This window comes from Argentina anserina, chromosome 2 (genome assembly GCF_933775445.1).
Source record: "Argentina anserina chromosome 2, drPotAnse1.1, whole genome shotgun sequence".
In the NCBI taxonomy this organism is placed as follows: Eukaryota; Viridiplantae; Streptophyta; class Magnoliopsida; order Rosales; family Rosaceae; genus Argentina; species Argentina anserina.
The window spans coordinates 1,322,924-1,341,266 of record NC_065873.1 but is presented as its reverse complement, the minus strand read 5'-3'; the positions used below and the strand labels follow the sequence as shown (position 1 = coordinate 1,341,266).

The window sequence follows — 18,343 nt, the reverse complement described above, 5'->3', positions numbered from 1 at the left end:
TATAGTTCATCAGACAAGTTGTGTCGGCACACCTCAGCAAAATGGAATTGCTGAGAGAAAGAATAGAGATCTGCTAGAAAAAACCAGAGCCTTGATGTTTCATGCCAATGTTCCAAAAAAATATTGGTCCCAAGCTGTTCTAACAGCTGCATATCTCATAAATCGACTTCCAAGTAGAGTTTTGAATTCTAAATCACCCTTGGAAGTTCTGAAAGGCAGAAAAATTGACCTGTCACATTTGAAAATTTTTGGCTGTGTGTGCTATGTCCACATTCAGTCCAACCATAGAGACAAGCTTGATCCTAGAGCTATAAAATGTTTATTTCTGGGATATTCTAGCACTCAAAAAGGGTATTGCTGCTACAACCCTACTACCAAGAAAATGATTGTTTCCAGAGATGTTAAGTTTGATGAGTCGTCAAATTATTTATGTGAAAAGCTTGGTGCTAATGGACAGGAGGAGTTTTATGATGATCTATTTCCTCAGCCATCTATAAGCACTGAAAATTTGGATTATGCAGAACCTGCATCAAGAGGCACATATTCCAGTGATCATGAAATTGTTGAAACTGTTTCTAATACTGCTGATCCTACACATGCTGAACCAGAAGTGCAAGTGAGTCAGGAAGTAATTAGTAGTCATGATGAACCTGCTCAGCCTACACATCCAGTTCAACCAAGAAGGAATCCTGCTCGAGTTAGGCATCCTCCTGTAAGACACAAAGACTATGTTGCTTACACATCCAGGTATCCAATTCAAGATTTTGTAAGCTATGAAAAGTTGTCTTCGGGTTATAAAACATATCTTAGCACTATTGATGGTCTGCATGAGCCTCAGACCTTTGAAGATGCAAATCTGTATGAAAATTGGAGGCAAGCCATGGAAGCTGAGCTGCGTGCTCTCGAGGATAACAAAACTTGGAGCATTGTCAAGTTACCTAAAGGAAAAAAGGCTGTTGGAAGTCGATGGATATTCAAAAACAAGCTTCATGCTGATGGTACTCTTGAGAGACACAAGGCTAGACTTGTAGCCAGAGGTTTCACACAGACTTATGGAGTTGATTACAAAGAAACTTTTGCTCCAGTGTCAAAGATGAACACTGTAAGGGTGTTGCTTTCTGTTGCAGTGAATCAAAATTGGTCTTTACATCAGATGGATGTAAAGAATGCCTTTTTGCATGGTGATTTACAGGAAGAAGTGTATATGAAACTTCCACCAGGTCATCCTCAAGCTGCAGGTAGTGACCTTGTTTGCAGACTGCACAAGGCCATTTATGGTCTGAAACAATCTCCTAGAGCCTGGTATGCCAAGCTAAGCTCAGTTCTTGAAGAAGTTGGTTTTTGCAGGAGCAATGCTGATTCATCACTATTTGTGAGAAATGGTGATCATGGAAAACTTGCAGTTTTAATCTATGTGGATGATCTGATTATTACTGGTGATCATGCTGATGAGATTCAGGCTAGATTTGCAATGAAGGATCTCGGACAACTAAAATATTTTCTTGGGATTGAAATTGCTGCTTCACACAATGGTTTATTTCTCAGTCAAAGAAAATACATCTTAGATCTTCTTGCAGAGACTGGAGTTCTTGATTGCAAGCCTGCACGCACTCCACTTGGCAGCAAATTTCATATTGATACTGGTGGTGAACTTCTCTCAAATCCAACTTCTTATCAAAGGCTGGTAGGTAAACTGATTTATCTAACAATTACTAGACCTGACATATCATATGCAGTCAGTATTGTTAGCCAGTTTATGCATGCGCCTACCTCATTCCATTTGAGTATTGTCAAGCGAATTTTGAGGTACTTAAAGGGTTCAATTGGTAGAGGTCTTGTTTTTCGCAGCAATGGTCACATTGATATTGTTGGATTTACTGATGCGGATTGGGCAGGGAACTCTCTTGATCGAAAAAGTATGACTGGTTTTTGTACTTTGGTTGGTGGAAATTTGGTGACATGGAGAAGCAAGAAGCAGAATGTTGTGGCAAGATCCAGTGCAGAGGCCCAGTACAGGGCTATGGCATCTGCATCCTGCGAATTAATTTGGCTTAAAGGTCTCCTAGCTGACCTAGGATTTCATAGTTAGGTACCTATTTCTCTACACTGTGACAATCAAGCTGCCATGCATATTGCCTCTAATCCTGTGTTTCATGAGCGTACTAAACACATTGAGGTCGATTGCCATTATGTGAGAAACCAAGTGCAAGCTCAAATCATTGTCACCAAATATACTCGCAGCGCAGACCAGCTTGCTGATATTTTCACCAAATCTCTTCCTTCTGCTCAGTTTCAACTGATTCTTGGCAAGCTTGGATCTCTTAATCTCCTAGATCCAGCTTGAGGGGGAGTATTGAAGCATGGTGATAAGTATGGTACTAAATCTATTGAGGTGATTTGGTGACAAATGAGATTGTGTATGTAATCTTCTATTGCTAGATTTATGGATCTGTGATTAGGTTGCTTGCTGCATTCCATGCTGCAGCATGGCTTCAGTTTTATCCACTGTGTTATACCGGTTTCATATATATTCCCACACTTGTAAGTTCAAACTGATCAATACAACTAAGAGAAAATATTGCTCCATCTGTGCTATGTTTTTCTACACTTCTCCTCAAAGTGACGCTGTCATCTTAACAAACTCTTTTCTATTAGTAATAAAAACATTTATTGAGTATTGCCTAAAATGGATGTTCGGACATTTCTCTCTCAACAGAAGATTCCATGAACTAAGGGGCACCTGTACGGCTGTACTAACTAATAATGTTAAACTCACATACACCGATAGCTTTTCAACGGTATTTTTGCTAGGGGCGGATTAGTTGATATACCGATCTTAATTTTTTAATATAATATATCAACCAATATATAATTGGTATAAAAATTCACCATTTATTGGTTGGTATACCAATTGAGTGGTATGGTTGATACTCGGTTGGTTCGGTTGGTAATAGATTTCTACCAACATATTTATGGCCTAAAAATTTAAATGCTCAATCTAAATAAGTAATAACAAATAAGTTAAATTACTGTAGAATTTCAAAGTCTTATACAACTTCAACCAAATTATCAAATACAAAGTCATAAAAATTGAAAACCAAATTCCAAATAGCCAAACTGTCAAAGTACTAACAAATTCTCAAAATAATTGAAAAAAAGAAATGACAGGTTTAAAGACGAGATATGTTGACATGTTGTAGGCAGTGATGATGCTACTGATAGGTCTCATCATTTGTACTTGGGCCGACTCTTCCTACCTCAAAGTTTTGCGTAATAGCATTTTCTACAATAATAGCATAAATAGTTTAAATACATATTGAGAATTTGATTGAATCGATTCATTCATAACTAAGTAAAGAAATTAAAGATGAGAAAAATAGTGTACTTGACAAAAAAGACGAGAGAATGAGTGTATTTGGTGGGCGGCGAATCAAAGAACAATAGATCTACGTCAAATTGAGAGAGGAAAAAAAAACAAATCGAGAAGTGAGAGAGATAACTCAGAAAACTCAGAAGTGATTGAGGGAGATTAGATTAAGGTTAGTAGATTTATATGGTTTAGATTTATTTTCTAATAAATATACGGTTGAAATTTAAAGATATATATTTTTTAATTAAAATAATTTAATATAATATCAGTACGTATGTACGGTATACCATGATATACGACAAACATGTACCACCTACCGTATGTATTTTAATATTAGTATGGTATATTACCATGTACCGTGTACCGAATATTTGATATACCAACATATTTAGTACGGTTAGTATATAAATTGGTTGTGATGAGTTTATGTACCATTACCGACACTAATTTTTGCTTGGTGCCTCTTGAGTAACACTGCTTTTTTCATTTTAGTGATTTACATTATTATTGATCGCCAGAGCATTTTGAGATTGTCCGATCTACTATTTTTCTCTTTAATTATTATTTTTTACTTCACCTCCATTCACCACTTCAAATATTAGTGTCAATAATAGTGGATGATTGAAGAATAAATGAGAGTGACTGTACAGAATAATTTGCTGGAGAAATATTTTGTTATTATTTTTTATTCCTTTTTGAGAAGAAATGAGTTTTGGGATTGTGCTTTTGCATCTGAAGAAGTGACAGGGTGGCCAACGTTGGAACTTGGGAGCTTCTAAAACATAAATTTACCGAATAGTCCCTGGAATGCCGTTACGGTGTCTTCCTTGTCCGCAAATCAGAACCCCTTTCCCCAACGGCTACTTTCAGAACCATCCCAATTTTAAACATAACACTTCTCCTTCATTACTTCCGGTACCACTCTCTCTCTCTCTCTCTCTCTCTCTCTCTGATTTGTGGGTATGGAAGAAGAACCTCAGTCGGTGCAGATCAACGGCCAGGGAGGCGGGGACGAGTTCTACGAGGAGATCGAAGCGCCCAAGTTCGTAGACTTCACAACTCCAGATCACTTCTGCCCCGACGACCGTTATTGGTTCTGCATGCGCGTCGGTTCGTGTTCCTCCCTATACCACACAACTGTTTATGATTCCCCTTAATTTACTTATATCAGAATCTCTTAGCTTTGAATTTAACCTTAAAAATTGAAGTTTATGTATGTCTGTTTTGAGTGTTGCTGTTTGTTTTTTTTTCTTCTTCTTCTTCATATGAACTGTATTGCTTTCGATCTGTTTTGATTTTGGGTTCCGTGGCAAATTGAGTAATGACTGTTTTAGGATATGAGAAAAGTTACTGGAAGTCTAGAAGTTCGGTTATTTAAAATCTTTGTTGGGGATGAATACGTTGATTATATGCAAGCCCAAATTTTGAGCTTTGTTTGGTTGCATTGGTGGACTAGGAGATAATTGAATGAGAATTACAGTAGTGATTGTTATGAAGTGAATTTAACTCGAAGATCAGTTTTTTAGAGTTGAGTACTGACCCACATGACATTGTATGTGCAATTTAGAATTAAAGTGATTATACTTGAGGCCTAATTAGAATGGGTTTTCCAAGGCAAGTAGGCATTGAGTTTTGACATGTTTGGCATCCTTGTTGTCTGATGAATATTATGTTTGGTGATGGTTAACAGGCTGCGATCAGAAGCATGAAGAAGAACTAGACTCAGAAGCGATATACAATAACTTTGTTCTTCGGGTGAGTTGTAGGTTTTGGGGTACATTTATTGGGGTCACATAGATCACTTTAGTTGGATGTGTGATGAGATTGAGTTTTACAGGTTATGGCAACAAGAAGTCCGAATGTTAAACTTCGAAAAGCACTGAACAGAAAGTCGCCAAGGTATTAATGCCAAGCCTTCAATAATTTAAATTCAAGTCTTTTTCTACTGTTATAAATTGGCTTAGATGAAATTACTAACATCATTTAAACTCTTGCTTTTTATGAACTAGTTTGAAATGCCCACTTACAGCTCCTGCAAAGTCTTCAAAGCCTATAGTTTCAAGGTTGGCCCTGATCTCTTCAATCTCTCATAAGATAGTTGACGCGAAAGATAAGGCCAGACCTTTCCATACTAAGATCACTGCAACAACCCCAAATGTTAAGGCAAAGCAACCATCATTTGTAGCCAAAGCTCTAACTACTCCTAGGAACAGAAAACCCATCTCAAATCCAGATACATTTCGAAGTGTTAGGAACCCCAAACCCAAAGATGTTGTGGTCCCAAAAAATAGGGTGGTGGCAAAAGCTTTGGTCTTTCACTCTCCAAAGAAGGTCGTGAAAACCAAGATTCCATTAGAATGTGGTAATAATGTGGGAAAACTATGTGCAGCCATGAAGAAACTGGATATCACAAGTGGAAAGAAACTTGTATTAGGGTATTCCAAGCCATTACCTTTACATACTCCAAAAAAACAGTTTAGAGGGCGAGAGGTCAAAAGCAGGGTTTTTGATTCATTGCACTCTACCATAGATAAGGGGCGGGAAGCAAAGTCATTGAAGAGAAACAAGATGGAAAAGGACTTCAGGCAGTGTTGTGATAAGGTGCCTAATGAAGCGGTTGATAATGATTCCAGTGATATGGAGGTTGACGAAAAATTAAGGAATGGTTCCTTGGAAGGGTTCTCAAAATCAATTACTAATAGTGATAAAATAATTGGAGATAAGGACAGTTTGGAAGCTGGAAAAACCTCAGAATCTTCTTTAGATGAGAATCAAATTGAAGTGGTATCAGAGACTTCAAAAGAGAATGACTCCCTGCAAGAGACCGACGATGGAAATGGTCATGAAGATAAACCGAATTTAAGTTATGGGATGAAGAAGACCCTTGAATGCATAAAAGAAGACGATAAAGAAAATGCGTCAGCCTCAGACAATACAGATGATAAAGAAAACCGTATAACCTCTGAAAATAACAGGTTCATAGTCATGATTGTCATTTCAGTTTTTTATATATGATTTCCTTAAACCTCAAATGTATTGAAACTTTCATCTAATTGCAGAGAACAGAAAGTTGATGGTCTCTCGAAGAGGAAAAACCTTGGTAACCATAGTGCTTCCAAAAACTCGCAAAAGGTAAAACCGCCATATATATATATATATATATATATATATATATCTTCCGGTGATTTATTAATTTCTTTAGAATGTTTATCCAATCTTGTTTATTTCATAATGCCTGAACATAAAAATTATGCAGGTCATTGAAGTTGCTGAAAAGATGGCCAAAGAGAACTCCACATCAGCTCCCACTAGTGCTCAAGGGGTGAAGTATAGTAGACCAAAACCCACAAATCCGAAGCCTTTTAGGTTCAGAACTGATGTATGCAACATTTTTTTTATCTGTTCACTTTGAAATAGTTACATCGAGGAAATAGCTGTAACTGTTGGGGATTATTTCAGGAAAGAGGAATGCTTAAGGAAGCAAACTCGGAGAAAAAGGTCCATGCACCTCTGAAAGAAATTACATTAGACACTCTGCCAGAAAAGTCTAGAAATAATCATCAGAATGTGATACAGGTAAGGAAGGACTTTTACTCCCATTGTTTTTTCTTGTCATGATTGAATACAATTCTGAAAACTAATAATTACACTTCTAATGTGATTAGACAAATAAAACTTGCCTTGGACAAAGTGAATATGAAATTGATAGCCAAAGCTGTGAAAAGAGAAGATCCCGAGTAGATCAAAGTGTAAGTCTATGTTGTCATCTGGGAAAATAAAAATGGATTACTTATGAGATATCTTGAAGCTTCATACTCATTAGATAGAGATTTGACTATGGTTCTGTGCTATGCAGGGAAAGGTTGGAGGTACTCGCTTGAAGACTTCAAAAGGAGACTTAGAACAACGCAAGCTATTTGAAATGACTCCGCCAAAAAGAAGTAATGTTTTGACGGCAGAAAAACCACAGAAGGAAAGAACTAAGTCACCTGTGGTACAGCCAAGTTTTGGAAGACCAAGAGGGTGAGTTGCAGCCTCTTTTGTCATTTTCCATCTTGATACTAAATGGTGTGTATTTGTTGAAACTTGGTCTTACTAGAGACTTTTCTTGTTCAGGGTTGATTCATGTAAGAAGTCTGTAGTTTCCTCCCAGACACCTTGCCAACTCAGTACAATAAAAGAAAGTGTATCGACAAATATAAGACCCAGGAAAGCAGCAAAACCATGCGCTGTTTCTTCAGCAACCAAAGCTCACGCTCCTTCTCGTTCTTCAGCAACCAAAGCTCACGCTCCTTCTCGGTCATCATCACGGGGAAGAAGGCCTGCAACCATTCCAAAGGAGCCGCACTTCCACACTATCCACGTACCGAAGAGCTGTACAAGGCTGCAGAAGGAAAAGGACATAACTAATGCCCAACAAAACTAAGCTGCTGCATCTTGCTGTGGTTCAATAGTATCATTGAATTGTAATTGCTTGCTTGAATATGTTCTGCTTGCGAGGCTTGTACTAATTATATATTTCCTCCATGAAGAGGGTCTCTTTGTAATGACATAGGACTAAATTGTATGATTTGTCAGCAGTCATAGATCAAAATACTTCTCTAAATTGGTGGCAGATGATTCCAAACTGAACAATTTTGCGTAAGTATTAATAGAGCTTGGCAGCAAAGGGATTATTCAGTTGGTTGGTGTAAGACCCAAATTGGAGACTTCAAAAGGAGTCGTGGGGAATTATTATGTTCTGAAGCCAACTAATAACTCATAAGCATAACACTCGGAACAAACTGCACTAAACTGAAGTTGAGGTATTGGGGTTGTATTGGTGGCCGAACGCTCATTGGGTGCACTGCACAGCATACCACACTCTACAAGCATTGAACTTGAGCTAAACTATTCGCAATTTGATTGTTTTTTGTTGTTGAAATCAGGACTAGTCCGCACAGCATACCACACTCTACAAGCATTGAACTTGAGCTAAACTATTCGCAATTTGATTGTTTTTTGTTGTTGAAATCAGGACTAGTCCGCAAAGAGAAGATAGTTACTATATCCTATGCTCCAAGTTTTATGTGTTTCAGCTTCTCATTTGCAGCCACAAGCTCTGCAGCTATTCCCGGTTCATTAGCAGAATGCCCTGCATCTTGAATTACCTGTTAAGAGCAAAATGACTCAATAATATCATCAAATATAAGCGCAAATGCAACTAAGAATGGTGGATTGAAATGTAAGACATTCTGCAATTGAAACAGTTTGGCATGAATAGCTCTGTCACACTATCAGACCTCAAGCAACCCTATTTGACACACAATTACAGTATATACTTTGCTCGCAACGGAAATAAGTTTAGCCATCCAAGAGATAAGTTTATATATGCACCCGCACCAGAGTGTTCTGTATTATGTTTGTGAGCAGTTTACAGCAATATAATAGACCTAGGTTCTTACCTTGAGATCAGCTTCTGGCCATGCTTTATGAAGATCCCATGCCGACACCATTGGACAGCAAACATCATATCGTCCCTGCAAAAACAGTCATTAGAAATTTGTTATTCGTCAACACCAGCATCAAGTGAGTGCTCCTAGATTACTAATAAAACTTCAATGAGCAAGAATAAGAATATGTGATTTAAATTATTTCAAGTTTATTAAATGTGCAACAGCTGTTAATTGCATAAATACAAGAGATCAAGTTTGCTGTCGACCAGATCTCATTTACTTGCCTAATTTATTGTTTGATCTTCCTGGGTATTACACTTCATATGATGAAAACCATCGTGTATAAAATTAATGGATCTAATCTACTCATCTATAGCAATACCTAGAATATGCCAACTGAATCACCTGTAACTACCACTATCAACAAAATATATAAACTACAAAAGCACCACAACTGCATACATTCACTATGCTACCAATATAACCCTCATAGTCTGCATATGTGAAATGATTGAATTAACACAAGTGGCTATCATAATGTATGGAGCGAAAACAAAAATTATACCTGTACGATTGTAGTTTTTATATGCCTTATCTTTTCAATGTTATCTAAGAGGAAGGCATCTGAAGGAAAGAATCCTCTGTTCACAAAGTAATGATTTTCAATCCTTGCAAATGCCTGCACGTAGCAGAGTTTCTTGTCAATTGCATGGGTTTTTAACTATCAGTGAATCAACAATGAAATTACATATGTACTACCTACCAAAGCAAAACTATCATCTTCCCCCTTCTTGATGTTTTCATTATTAGGAAGGAGATGGGCAGTCATCATTTCCCACATGGTCCACGCTCTAGCAGCTGCATACTATGAAATTCAGCAAGCGTTAACAAAATCCTCTAATACTTAACGCTATAGCGACCAAATTACGAAAGCAGGAGAATAACACAGAATGGGACTTCTTGTTATCTCACAACAACTAGATAACAATGGGACACCAACAATTGCCAGTCTATCACCAATGCTTACAAGTTACAAGAATTTCTGCGTAACTGCCAGTCTATCTTTCTCTCTTTTCCTTTGAGATATTTCTACATAAAGAAATTTTCCAGAAAGAGTCCAAGGGAGGACGGTCTCGCCCTGAGGACACTGATTATACAAATATTGACCATCTATCATTATTAAACATTTCATTCAATTATATATGCAAATGTAAAACATGAGATGTCGACCATACATTTCATTCAAATAGATAAGTTGAGAGAAAGCAGGCAAAGTCTTACTTGTACTTCCTTATCATCGGAGTTTAATCTCTTCCTATAAGCATCAACAAAACTTCCTCGCTCATTTTCTGGAATGAGGTCACGAAATTGCTCCCAGGCTGTAGATTTGAAAAATTGCATAAGCATTCAGAACCTTCAGAAACTATGATAACGAAATTCCCTTTATGCTTATGATTCCAAGAAGTCATTAGTAATACCAACATTGATATCTAGCCTTCAACTATGAAAACAACAACAACAACAACAAGAGTTGAGAACTCAACATTAAACTTCTGATATGTTAAACAGAGGGGATTAAAAATTTGAAATCCACATTCATCAGTTAACAATCCACACTCTTTCTTTCATGTTTTAGCATTTCACCAATCTTCTTTAAATTAGTGACTTTAATATATACAAGGGAAAGATTGTGAAATGGGGGAATGCTTGAACTTCAGTAATATTCAGATACCCTTACTAATTCCCAACAGCAATCTTGAGAGGCATATTATTTACGTCAATATAACATGTACTGTAACATACCATCAGGGTATATGGCAGCAGCACCACCCTCATAAAACCAATCAATCTCTTTCTTTCTTAAAAGAAAAATCCCTCTCAGGACCATGCCAGTAACCTAATGACAGCATGACAGGGATAGGCAAAAATATGTTATCATACAGTAAAATTTTAGATTCAAATTAATCAAATGATCAGTATCAATATATCCTTGTTACAAGAACAAAATTATGTACCTTATCAGGGTGTGATTGACTATATGCCAGGGCAAGTGTACTCCCCCAAGACCCACCAAAAACCTTGATCATAGAAAATTATATGTTATCAAATTGCTAATGAGTGTTTTTCTTTCTTTTTGGTGTTATAAATGATGTGCTAACCTGCCATTCTGGAATTTGCAAGTGTTCTCTGAGCTTTTCAATGTCACCAATTAGATCCCATGTGGTATTTTCTTCCAAGCAAGCATGTGGAGTACTTTTCCCTGCACCTCGCTAGAGATAAGGAAAAAAATTTTAGGAAGAACTATAAGGGTAATCAAAATAGATCTGACTTAGAATGAAGGATCGAAGAAGTAACCTGATCAAATAGGATGATTCTGTAGAACTCAGGATCAAAGAATCTTCGATTATTTGGGGAAGTTCCACCTCCCGGACCCCCATGGAGAAATATAACAGGCTGCAACATAAAAATCACTAGAACATAAAGAAGAATGAACATAACATCACAAAATCAACAGACTTAAAACTACAGGTCCACAGCGTGAGCATAAGCCGCACACATATCAGTTAAAGAACAGCCATCCAAGTTGGTTTTAATGATAGTAGAGAAACATCGACTCGTTATATGAAGATGCTATATCCTGTTCTTTTCACTTTTCACCTGGCAAAGGTAGGTTTGATTTCATAGGTGACGGTCAGAGCATATACCAAGAAACTATTCCACTTATACATTTACTCATCAGGCAGGTGGAGTCAATTGGAAAGTTAGCAAATAATTTTTTCACAGAAGCTAAAGCAAATATACCAAGAAACTCATAATCCACTTGTAAAAATTTGGAAGACGTGAAGATGGCGATGAAGAGTTATATTGTTAACAACTAATCGGTAGCAGCGTCCTCACTTACAATTCATTGAATGATGCCCAATCAATTGAAAACTTCACCAATTAGTTATCGGCCGCAAAATCAGATGTGGAATAAGGCATTGAGATATCCCTATACTGCACAGGATTCACCCATATTTCTTTGGTTTAGCAGCAGGCACAATCCACACTAGGAATGATGCAATCCAGTCTCTAGAGATTGTGTACCAGATAGAAGACACATATAAAGACTGATCCCTAGAATGTAGCTGAAAGCAAGGTAACCGGATTGGAAACTCCTATGGTGAATCCGCTTCTGCTCCAACAATACTGATAAAAATATTTCTGAGGTTCTGCATCTTTCGCCAACCATTTTGTGAATTCTTTATACCCCTAAGAGTGCAAAAGTGATTGCCAGTTTTAACTCTAAATAATAGCTGAGTTGACAACCCATTTAAAGCTTGAACTCAGATTTCAACCTTCTTATATTAACTAAATGACTATATTTTTGACCAGATCAAAATCAAGTTCATTTCAGAGGGGGAAAATTACAAGAATAGCCAACTGCCTAATCTTTGTCAAAAAGAAAAGTTTTTAAACTAGAGGCTTTCAATCCAACCAGAAGTCTCCATTGTAGTAAAGAGTCATTCAGCAACATATAAATAAATCTATAAACGGTCTTAGTACAATGTCCTTAAGACTTCAAGCTCCAACAATTCAAACTAAGGCGAATCCAATTCCAATAGAAAAAGCTTCACCTGTATCTCCTCTACCTAAAACCTGTTCAGTTTGTCACTCACACCGAAACATACGACAGCTCGACACTATGATCAGCAGTTCAGCACTTATATCTAATCTACTACAGTCGAGCCTCATATGCAATATAACCTACATTGTTACCAAATACAGATTTCACAGCAGCCTACCCTTCGAATCGAGCATTTCTCAACCAATCACACTATCAATTCAGCAAATTTCGAAACCAAAAATTTCAACACACACTCAAAACGAAACAAAGATTGTAAGAATTCAAAAAAGCACTGAAGAGAATGTGAGAAAGCTACTGACATTGCCGGCGGGGTTTCCAGACTGCTCCCAGTAGATAGAGTGAAGATCGGAGACCTTGAGCGAGCCGGAGCTGTAAGGCTCTATGCTCGGATACAGGCTCCGGTTGAACTCCGGCAACAAGTCCTTCTCCGATTCCATCGAATCTCGAAGCTTCGTCTCCATCTTGCAGCCACGTAGAATCAGATTACTCTTGCCTGCGATAAGAATCAAACAGAGTTAGGTCATATATCAAATTCAAATTCTAGAGAGAGAGAGAGAGAGACCTGAGGTAGTGAGCTTGGTGGAGAAGGAGAGGGAGGAAGGAGATGAGATTAAGGGAAGGAGAGAAGGGCAAGAAATGGAAATCGGGGAAAGTCTCAAGGTCAGTAACCTTGTCATTTTTGCTTTTGGGGATTATAAAGGAATCATTAGCTAGTCCAGATTAAAAAGGTAATTTCATGATCAAAAAATGAAAAATGTGAGGGAATAATTGTGAAGAGTACAAAAAGGGAATCTGATTAATGTTGGAGGGAAATGAAATTAAGATAAGATGGAATCCCTAAAATTAAAAGAAAATGAGAATACTTTAAAAAAAATTAACTATGATCATTTGATTTATAAGTTTTTTCAGTTACCGAGAAATTGTGAGTATTAACTTCTACTTAAATGAAAATACATTTATTTCTTAAACTATAACAAATATCAGATCAAGTGAAATAAGATTTTCTGAAAAACTAACTTGGTTGGCTGATGCTATTGAAATTCATTCAATCTTCTCATAGATTCTCTCATTGATATCTCTTTTGTTAATGGAACAAAATGAATGAGAATAACGTGAGTGCTCTAGCAGAGATCATAAGGATATATATGCAGTGAGTTTCTCTAACTGCTTGTTGGAAGTTACTTGACAATTCATTGATGAAGGAACTGCCTAACCACCTTACTTTGATTTATCTTTGTCCTAATATCTTGTATTAGAATTTCAAATCCTAAAAAAACTCTACTATACAATATCAATCTGATATACATATATATTGTGCAGTAATATTTATGTAACAACCTAAGTCCATAAAATTCAGTTACTAATATAGAAAATATATAATATTAGTTCATAAAATTGTTTTCTGCATAATGTAATTACATTAAAGTGAATTCGACCCGTTTTAGATAGACTGATGGTTGAATGTTTACTTGGTTGTATACTTGAATTAGGACGGTACAATATGAATGTTATGACTTATGACAGAATTTTAAAATTTAAGTATGTATATTTTGATAAAATAGTCCAAATGATGTGACAAGGAGAAAACTGCACGAGAGTCTATAATTCTACATAGTGAATCATAAAGTATGTAGACTATGAAGTATGAACAACATCAAGTTTTAGTCTATAGCTGGGTGATTGAGACATCAAAAGCTTTGAAAGTGGTTGGAATGACTAAAGTTGACTAAACCCATCACGGATACTTTTCTTTGGCCTTCCTTTTCTCATTGTTGAAAAAGTTGTGCAATCTCTTCTTTTTCCTCAACTTCAATCCTAGTGATTGTCCACTTTGTTAGCACTTCGAAATTTCAATTTATTGTCTTGGCTTTGTGATGCCATGCCTATACTCATCAACCTAGATTCCCAGAAATCCAGAATAAGAGGTACACCAAAATCAACCCATCAAGTACTTATGATCAGCCCATATGCTGTTTATGTGAAGAAACATAAAATTGTTGAGCTGAAAGGCATTTTATTCATACATCCAGTCAATCATGAGGATGTTTTTCTGGTAAATTGATATCATATTACAAAGTTAACCACCATCTGAATGAGCAGTAAAAACAAAAACTACATTTTTCTGCTTACATACATGTATATGAATAATATGATACAGCTCCTCCTAAACTTTGTAGCTAGGACTTTGGAGCTTCTTTCCTATCTAGGAAGCTCTTGCTGTTGACAAACTAATTGGCATTCTTCCTGCCTTAGTGATCAATCTGATTTTCTTACCTCAAAGCAAAAAGGCTAGACCACCAACTGCAACTACTCTACATTTCATTAGTGGAAATTCTGCTCCAATTTTGGGTTATTTTCACCTTCCTTGGTGATGCTTATGCTGGTGAGCTGACAAGGTTGTGCCTCTTCCAGCATTTGAACCACCATTCTCATCGAGGGTCTAAGAACCGGAACCCTTGCGGTGCAGCGAATTGCAATGCTCAAAACATTGAGGGCATCTTCTTGTAGTGCCTCTTCGATGCTCGAGTCCACCAATTCAACCTCAGTATCTTTACAAGTCATTTTGCTGCAAACCCAGCTCACTATGTCCTTGTTTTCTCCAAATTCAGGCTCCACTGGTCTCTTTCCTGTCACCAACTCCATCAAGACCACCCCGAAGCTATACACATCACTCTTCTCATTTACCTTGTAGGTATATGCATACTCTGAATCACACCAAAACATTAAGAAATTCAGTCATCAATCAAGTCTCTTAAACTAAAATCACAAGTTCTTTTGACATGCATGTTGCGACGAAGCGAGACTGTCAATTAAAAATACAAGTTTAAACAAGAACAAAGATACTAACAAACAGGATTAGAATTTACCAGGAGCTATGTAGCCATGTGTGCCAGCAATGACATGAGTCATTTCACCACCAGTCTGCACAATCTTTGCAAGCCCAAAATCAGCAATTCTAGGCTTCCAATCTCCATCTAGCAGAATATTACTAGACTTCACATCTCTGTGTATTACAGGTCTGTGATTACCATGATGAAGATACTCCAATCCTTTTGCAGCCCCCACAGCAATCTCATACCTCACCTCCCACCCCATCTTGACCTTCTTATTTAAATGCAGCTGATCCCATAAGCTCCCATTCGGAAAGTACTCGTAAACCAACAGATTGCTGTCCTCACTACTTATGCTGCAGTATAGCTTCACCACATTCACATGCCTCAATGAGCTCAGTGTGGCCACCTCGGCATCATATTCCGACGAGCTGGATTTGGATTTCTTCAAAATAGATGTAGTGCTTCGATATGTTTTCTGGTTTGCGGAGTCTGCTGATGTCCAAATGTGCTTCACTGCCAGTGCTTTCCCATCCCTCAGCTGTACTTTGTACACATTTCCTGACCCTCCTTTACCAATCAAATTTTCAGCTTTGATTGAGTCTAGGATCTCATTCTCTGTGAAGCTAAGCACATGGTACTGCTTCATAGTCCATGAATTACTCTTCAATGGTTGATCAAGATCGCTCCGCCTTAGCTTCCAAAGCAAGAACACACCAAGCAAAATAAGCAGAACTAGTACTCCAGCAATAAAAGAAGACAAAAATATCCGTGGGTGGCTAGGAGAGCCCGAACTTGAAGAACAAGGCCGCAAATTTTTCATGGTCTGACTGCACAAACCAGGATTTCCAACAAAGCTTTCATTAAAAGCTGCAATTGATAGTGACTCGGGCACGCGGCCAGTCAACTGGTTGTTTGTAAGATCAAGAAGGCTGAGTTTGAGGGATGACAAAGTAGCAGGAACTTCACTAGAAAGCTGGTTCCCAGACAAGTTCAAGGAGTTCAAATTAGGCAATGATCCAAGACTTGGTGGAATTTGGCCAGAAAGAATGTTATGGGCAAGGTTGATTTCAGAAAGCCTAACACATGAGCCTATTGAGTCTGGTATGACACCAGACAACTTATTTTGCTCTAAATGAAGATTGCCTAGATTCTTCAAGTTCCCAATTGTTTCAGGGATATGACCCTCAAATTGGTTCACGTTCAACTGAATTGTAACTAATGAAGTAGCTTCAGACAAAGCAGCAGGCAATTCACCCGAAAATCGATTATTAGCTAATAGTAATAATGCTAGAGAATTTGCCTTACCAACATCTGAAGCCAGAGAACCTTCAAACTGATTCATAGAGAGATCAATAATAGTAACATTTGGCAAGCTCCATATTCCAGCAGGGACATTACCAGAAAGAGAATTGTTATTCACACGTAACCGAACCAAAGACTTGCAATTTGCATAGGATTCAGGAATCCCACCTGTAAAATTGTTCTGCAGCAGAAGAAAATCAATCATTCTCTCATTCTTGCACATCCCAGGGGGTATAGGACCAGTCAAATAGTTCTCTGAAACATCAATGTACTCCATGCCAGACCAAGAACCAAGCTTCTGAGGAAGAGAGCCAGTGAGCTTGTTTGTGTAAAGCGAGAGCTCAACAAGGTTCTTCAACTCTCCAAAATCCTCCGGAATTTCGCCAACTAATTGATTCTCGAACAGTTGCAGAGACACAAGCCCTGTCAAAGACTTGAGCTCAGAGAGATCGCCCTCAAGCTTGTTACTCGAAACATCAAAGTTCCTGAGGCTTGTGAGGTTGCCAAACCCAACTGGGATTTTCCCAGTCAGAGAATTACCATAAAGCTCAAGTTGCCAGAGCTTGTTGAGATTTGTAATACCCTGAGGAATTGTGCCAACCAATTTGTTATCAGAAAGCTCCAGATTCTCAAGCAGAGTCAGGTTTCCAATACCCTCTGGGATTTCACCTGTGATGCTACAGTTTGAAAGGTAAAGCCAGTAAAGCTTGTCAAGCTTTGACAACTCCATTGTAATCGGACTCTCATCGAATCTGTTATCACCAAGGCTCAGAAAAGCCAACTCCGTCAGATTCTCCAGTGACTTCCATGGAAAAAGCCCAGAAACCCCACTTCCGTTTAAACTCAACAGCCTCAGCTGACTCAAAGACCCCAAGTCAGGAACTTCTCCTGTGAAAGAATTCTTGGCCAAATCAAGTTCATGCAAATTAGTACATTTCTTCAAATCCTCTGTTATGCTTCCGTGTAGGAAATTTGAACCGAAAGAAAGCTTTTCTAGTTCAGGAAGCAAACATATTGTGTCGAAAGGAAGAGAGCCAGAGAGGTTCTGGTGATAGAGATTGATTTCAGAGACCAGACCATTTGAGTTGCAGACAATCCCAGTGAAGTTGCATGTGGGAAGTTCTTGCTTCCAAGAACTGAACAGAGTCGGGTTTGAAGTTTCAAGTGAGGCTTTGAGCTTCAAAAGTTGGTCGAGCTCGTTTGACGTGGAGGGAGAGAGTAGACAGAGGAAGATAAGAAGAAGAAAAAGAAGAACCGGATGGAGCTGACGTAGCCTGAGGAACGGCATGCCGTCCGGTGAAAGGTACGGTGTAGCTTAAGGTTGTGGCGCCAATTTGTTTTGGTAATGGTGAAGTTGGAAATGGTATTACAAAGTGGTGTTCACGTGTGCATAGGGCGGAAGAGAAAGGAAAAGAAATTGGGTACGCAAAGGTTGGGGGTTGGAAGCACAGGGACTCATAAAGGGATCGGATTCCAATAATTTAGTCTGATTTAGTCCAACTTCGTATCAATCATCTGGTAACTAATGACAGAGACATATCTCATATTCGTTCATCATTATTTATTTTCTTTTGGTCAAATAAACATGTATCTAATCTTCTCCTTTTTTTTCTAATCATCAAGCGTTTCAATTGGGAAAATTGTTAAATTGATTGCCTAAATAGACCAACTTGGTTTCGTGGAGATAGTTTATGCAGATTTGGAAATCACAAAATCAGAGACAATTGTGTCAAAAATAATATAGTTCGAAGATATTAATAAGATTCGATATACA

The 18,343-nt window shown here is 37.8% G+C and overlaps 2 protein-coding genes across 2 annotated transcripts; one reads left to right on the top strand and one right to left on the bottom strand.

The window, feature by feature from the left end:
* The first annotated feature begins 4,342 nt into the window (after window positions 1-4,342).
* On the top strand, window positions 4,343-7,796 carry LOC126782346 (uncharacterized). The gene is made up of 9 exons (XM_050507571.1): window positions 4,343-4,480; window positions 5,061-5,125; window positions 5,208-5,269; window positions 5,380-6,345; window positions 6,430-6,502; window positions 6,627-6,749; window positions 6,830-6,946; window positions 7,227-7,393; window positions 7,487-7,796. The coding sequence occupies exons 1-9, from the start codon at window positions 4,471-4,473 to the stop codon at window positions 7,794-7,796; spliced, it is 1,893 nt and encodes a 630-aa protein (XP_050363528.1). The 5' UTR covers window positions 4,343-4,470.
* Window positions 7,797-8,319: 523 nt separating this feature from the next.
* LOC126782343 (receptor-like protein kinase 7) lies at window positions 8,320-17,993 on the bottom strand. Its single transcript, XM_050507567.1, has 13 exons — window positions 15,301-17,993; window positions 14,758-15,138; window positions 12,996-13,115; window positions 12,733-12,926; window positions 11,161-11,259; window positions 10,965-11,075; window positions 10,821-10,883; window positions 10,609-10,702; window positions 10,087-10,184; window positions 9,569-9,670; window positions 9,371-9,484; window positions 8,815-8,889; window positions 8,320-8,520 (listed from the first exon to the last, which is right to left on the bottom strand). The coding sequence occupies exons 1-13, from the start codon at window positions 17,855-17,857 to the stop codon at window positions 8,422-8,424; spliced, it is 4,107 nt and encodes a 1,368-aa protein (XP_050363524.1). The 5' UTR covers window positions 17,858-17,993; the 3' UTR covers window positions 8,320-8,421.
* Between the last annotated feature and the right edge of the window lie 350 nt (window positions 17,994-18,343).